At 32.4% G+C, this 6,278-nt stretch overlaps 1 protein-coding gene across 1 annotated transcript; it reads left to right on the forward strand.

Annotated features, from left to right (window-relative positions):
• Positions 1-1,346: 1,346 nt before the first annotated feature.
• On the forward strand, positions 1,347-5,345 carry LOC126764403 (cadherin-86C-like). Its single transcript, XM_050482097.1, has one exon. The coding sequence runs from the start codon at positions 1,347-1,349 to the stop codon at positions 3,951-3,953; it is 2,607 nt and encodes an 868-aa protein (XP_050338054.1). The 3' UTR covers positions 3,954-5,345.
• The last annotated feature ends 933 nt before the right edge of the window (positions 5,346-6,278 follow it).

Genomic DNA, 6,278 nt, shown 5'->3' on the forward strand with positions numbered 1-6,278 from the left:
AGCTACTGTAAACAAACTGGTTGACAGATGGCGCTCATATTCGGCATAAGAGTTAATGACAGTTCTACCAACTTAGCAAAATACATATTTTGAAATATCATTTACCCGAGAAATGTAGTTACAATTGCCGGGTGCTCTTTTGTCACAATGTATATTGGTTACCTTAATAAAGAATAAAATTATTAGCTTGAATAAAGTATACTTTACTTCTCTTATCCGTCACAAGCTTATTATGATAGTTGTTTCAAAAAAATGCTTTAAAAGTAAGAAAGTGTTAAGTTCTACTCACATTTTTAAGTATTGGCAAAGTTGAAATTGAACTTGAAAGTATAGCCGGTATTCCATTCATTCCTTCTGAATTTTATTACGATTTCTTCCATATTGACCAATAGACGCGTTATATAGCCAACCAAAAGTTAGAAAATACTTATGTTCACATACTATATTGCGCTGATAGGAGTGTTAACGCGATTTTACTTATTTTTGGCACAATTCATAATCGGATTTCGACAATTTCGACACTTTTTAGTCTTCTGGTGAAATACCTTGAGAACACTATTTGTGCAAGTTTTTATATAATAACTTAATTGATGTTTCATTTGTATACTATAAAGTGAAATAATTAGGTAATTAGTTCCTCTCAATGAGGCCTTCCCTGCCATTCTGGTTTTGAATTTTAATATTTGCGCCGCATTTATTTAGCTACAGTTGTTTGAAAGATATGTACATTTTCCATTTAAAGGATGAGGCCCTCTTAGAGGTTTTTACTTTATGAACTATATGTACATATATCACACAAACCACTCAAGGTACAAATCTCTTAATCAATCCAGGACAAATCAGTAAATACAAAAACAAAAATTTTACTCATGGGATTATACAAACAAAAGGGTTTGTTAGCAGCCGAGGTCAAAGAAGGGTGAAATCGGATCAATAATTCTCTAAGCTCCCGTATACTTAATAGAATGATTTTAGAACTTCTGGTTGACATTTTACTGTATATACCAGCAAATATGTGAATTAGCTTAATAAAATTGAGAAAAAGGATTTTTCTAATAACGGGTACCCCTTTATGCACCTGAAGATATTTTTCCGCCTTTGCTCCTGGCAAGCTGCAATAGTATAAAATGTTCGGTTATAACCGAACTTAGCTCTTCCTTACTTGTTATCTAATTTTTTTTTTGTTGAATTTGATATATTGCTATTTGATGTTTTTCTGTTGAATACTATAATAAAAAATATAATTTATAAATTAATACCAAGCCGTTAGCCATGGCAGATAGTGCTTCTTACTCTGTAAGATAATAATTGTGTTATTATTTTTCATTTAATAATTAAATAAATAAATGAATACCAATTTATATTATAGGAACAACCGCACAACCAAAGACGATGTATTTTATAATTCTAGAACCAACTTAATAAATGACAAAGACGTTTATATAGAAGATATAGGAGATGAGCGGCAACTAACAATAACAGAACAAGATCACTTTCAGCGAAGCAAAGAAGTACAAAAAGCATCAAAGCATCGCCAAGGAATTGACAACGAAATCAAACAAGTTGATGAAGATTCTGTACGTCGCCATGAAATTGCACGCGGCAGTGATATCGAATATAACATAGCTCGAAGCAGTTTAAGAAATAAACGGGAATTTTTCATCAAAGACGGAAATATTGAAATACTGCAACTCATGACCAGAGACAGAAGTGATGAGGATGTTGCAGAAGTTGATGATGAAAATAACATTTATGTAAATTTGCCAATGAAATCAACGACTGTCTCTCAGCCGCAATTGGTAATGTTGGATAATAGTGGAAAAGAAATTCTAATGCGCCGTTTTATTGAGGAACAGCCTGATGGTAAACAAATAATACGTGAGCATTACCAAATAGTTCCTGGTGCCACTTATATACAGTCTATGCCAAATGAAATTGACCACAACCACTCCATTTTGAAGGGAGAAACATTCGCTACCTGCAAATCGGGTCCGAATAGTATAGTTTATTCACAAACCGAGCCTGAAGTAAAGGTAATACATACACAGCCTACTCAAGGTGCGATGCAGTTGCAAACTGAGGGTTTCATAAGTCACATCCAGCCATCAATATCAAATCAATCATTAACACAAGAGCTTGAATATTCTTTAAAGCAACAAAATATACTACTGCGTCAAATATTAATGGAAAAAGAAAAAATAGAAGCCAACGGTGCACAACCAGAAGTTGTATTAGAAACACAAAGCCTTCCCGGTCACTCTGTGGCGATTGCAACACAAACGGAATGTGAGGTGTGTACACAGACAGACAATAATATTGAGTTTCCTGAAAAAACTTCTGTATATGTGCAAGGAAGGCCAACACGACCCAAAGCTCGCAGTGAAAATGACGATTCCTTGACCGAAGATGAATATGAGTATGTACAATTTAGTCCTCCAGAAAGTACAGTAGATCGATTCTGGATAAAACGTAAAAAACAAAAAAGGCGTAGTAAATATCGCAATAGTATACATCCAAGAAAGAGAATTGTTATGGTAGAAGAAATTAAAAGAAAAATACGTACGCCCATTAAGGAGGAAGATGATGAGGTATTCGAGTCGAATAAACGTATTCCACCCAAAAAACCTCTACGTAAACATGCTGAAACAAAAAGCTGTGTTCTTAGAGGTAAGAACTATATAGAAAGACAGAATAATAGTAATTCAATACAACGAAAAAGTCCCACAGTGAGTCCCGAAATTTTAATAATGGCTGACTCCATAGGTGATAGAAGTAGAACTCCAGATCATTATCGAACAATGAGAGTTGACGAGATTGAATACTATTCAACAGACAACAACAGAGTAGATAACTGCGACTATAATAATGAAAATGATTATTCCAATGATTCTGAAGCTGAAGAAATTATTGTTAAAAGAAATATATTAACACCCCATCATCCGGAACAAAAACTTTCTGATATAGATATTAATGATAAAAATTTCTGTAAAATACACTTAAAAGACGAGCGATCTACGCATAAAATGCCGGAAGCCAATGCCAGAGAGTCACGTAGGCCAACGTTAAAAGGACGTCATCGGTCGCAAAGTTCATCGGAAATTCCACACCGTCGAATGGATAATGAAAAACATATGTCTTCATTGACCAAGACAAATCATGCAGCTAAAGAGCGTGTATATCAAAGTGCAACCAATTTGAATCATCAGAACGATCGATATGATGACGGGAAAAATCCTGATAAATCTGTTCCAAAATACATGGAATGGTATTATAGCAAATCAAAAAATTTAAATACCAAGCCTGGGTCCGATACTTTCACATTGACAGTTTCAAAAAGAAAAAGAAGTTTGACGAAAACACGTTTAAGTTCAAATACCGATTCTATTCCTTCTGAAGATGGAAAAAGTAGACCCGAAATTGCACCAAGAAAATCTCCTCAAAAAAATACCAGACTCTTGAAAGAAGATATTGTAATGAATAAACAGCATAATCCTAAAATTGAGGCTGATTCTAGCCACCCACTTTTACAACATTCAGAGCATAGATTTGAGCGCGAAAACGCTCCGGAGGTCCCTTTACCACCAACAAAATTACCACATTACATGTATCCCGAGACACCGCCATTTGTTGTTTCTAAGATGGCGAAAGTAAAATCTAAACCGTCGCCTATTAAAGAAAATGAAGTCAAAGTTACAACATCCAAAATTAAGCCAAATCCAAATTCTACCCACTCGAATCCAAATATAAGTACGCACCAACTCTCTCAAAAACAACTTAATGTATCTACATTAGAAGATGATCACGATTCCGGAATTGCAATGAATTCGCTGCTTAATAATACGGGTCGGAGAAATCCCATCGCAGATAAAAAAAGTGTATTTTCAATTGCATACGATGATGTTAGCCGAGTGAAGAAAATTACATCGGGAGGAGAATCACCACAATATTCATAGAAATAGCGGATGATCTCAAAAATGGTAGACAAGTATTTATATAGGAAAATTTAAATTAACTCGGTACTACTGCATATGTGATACTCTCCGTTTCTCATTTTACGTATGCCATACTTAAAATGCAATAAAGTAATCATTTATGGTTTAACTCGTTAATGTATGATGCTGAAATTTTGAAAGCAAAAATTGTTTTTTCTTTATTGCTCACTTCTTTTTGATACTCAACTTTTTACGTTCCTATGGTCAATGAAAATGGTGACAAACCCAACATTAATTAATAAAATTAAATACCCAAATGCATAATTTGATTAGTGTATATACTTATAATTTTAAATTTAACACTTGCATATACTAAATACCATACATAAAATATTTTTAAAGAAAAGAGATTACAAATATGTGCATTTGCAAACCTGCTCTCGATATTTATTGTAAATAGTAAAAACTGCAATATGATCCTTACAAGAAAACTCTATTTATTTATAGATTCATAAAACGGAAGTTTAACTTTTATAAATTATGATTGGAAATGATATTTAGAACACAATATTATTATTGTAAATTAACATGTTGTACTATCTCTAAACAAATATACTATATATACATAGGTAGTGCATTTAGAGATAAATATGTGAGTACACTCTATTAAGGGAATATACTTATATAATGTTTGAATTATGGCTAATAAAATGGATCAATCCGAGAACACGTTATAAACGCATTTACATATAGTATTACTATATGATCAGTATTTACGAAAAGCAGTTGTATACTTGGAAGTAAAAATAAATAAGTTGTAAGATTAAGTTAAGAAATATATATATACATTATCGATACAAGTATATATACGTACACACATATTACGTAAAAGCTTGTATACTAGTTCTAAGCTCTTAATATCAGTTATTCTTTCAAGAATATATAAACATTTTTTTTTAATATTTTTTTCGTTCGTAAATGTATCATTCATAAAAAACATATTGTAAGCCTTTTTGAAGGTATGTGCGATTGTATATTCTGGTCACAAAATTTCGAATTTGAAAAAGAAGACACCGCAAATATTCAAAAATTCTTTTATACGTATCCACCATGTTGAAATGTCTACAATTTTAACGAAGTGTGTTGGATATAAATTCTTTCATTATTATTTTAATGAAATAAAAACTATTTTAGATAAATCTATGAATAATTTACATATATATTGCACATTTATCTAATTAAAAGTTAAATGATAATTGTCCATTACTAACGATCTGATAGAAAGATACTCCTTAATATTTATAGTATTGAAGTGTACAAGGTTCTTTGTATAATATATAAATCCTGCCATACCATCTTGTCAGACGTATTAACACAAAAATAAAAAAGATTATAAATATCATCACCAATAAATTTGTATTTTAATTTACACAGTGAGCGGGCTAAGGAAAACAATAAATGTAAATATGCTTATTTGACAAATTATGTTTTTGTATTGGTTGATATTTCATTCTTAGTTGTTCAAAACAAAAAAAAAAGGTTTTTACTTTGGGTTAACGTCAACATTTTTCGGTATTCGATGTGAAATTGTTTTTAAAAATATATTAAAACAAAAAATGTACAAATAATTTTTGATACATAAAATGGCAACATAAATTGGTGAGTTTTGTCCCAAACCTAATAATTATAAAAGTAAAATTAAGATTACAAGCACAACGCTTGTCATTTTTATACTCTCGCAACAAAGTTGCTAAGGAGAGTATTATACTTTTGTTGACATAACGGTTGTTTGTAAGTCCTAAAACTAAAAGAGTTAGATATAGGGTTATATATACCAAAGGGATCAGGGTGACGAGTAGAGTTGAAATCCGGATGTCTGTCTGTCCGTCCGTCTGTCCGTCCGTCCGTGCAAGCTGTAACTTGAGTAATAATTGAGATATCATGATGAAACTTGGTACACGTATTTCTTGGCTCCATAAGAAGATTAAGTTCGAAGATGGGCAAAATCGGCCTACTGCCAAGCCCACAAAATGGCGAAAACCGAAAACTTATAAAGTGTCATAAATAAGCCATAAAGATATTAAAGTGAAATTTGGCACAAAGGATCGCATTAGGGAGGGGCATATTTGGACGTGATTTTTTTGGAAAAGTGGGTGTGGCCCCGCCCCCTACTAAGTTTTTTGTACATATATCGGAAACTACTATAGCTATGTCAACCAAACTCTATAGAGTCGTTTCCTTCAGGCATTTCCATATGCCGTTTGGAAAATGGAAGAAATCGGATAATAGCCACGCCCACCTCCCATACAATGGTTATGTTTAAAATCACTAAAAGTGCGTTAACCG

Source organism: Bactrocera neohumeralis, unplaced genomic scaffold (genome assembly GCF_024586455.1).
Source record: "Bactrocera neohumeralis isolate Rockhampton unplaced genomic scaffold, APGP_CSIRO_Bneo_wtdbg2-racon-allhic-juicebox.fasta_v2 cluster09, whole genome shotgun sequence".
Lineage (NCBI taxonomy): Eukaryota > Metazoa > Arthropoda > Insecta > Diptera > Tephritidae > Bactrocera > Bactrocera neohumeralis.

Coding starts and splice junctions, on each gene's coding strand:
- LOC126764403 (XM_050482097.1), top strand. CDS start 1,347: ATGAATACCAATTTATATTATAGGAACAACCGCACAACCAAAGACGAT.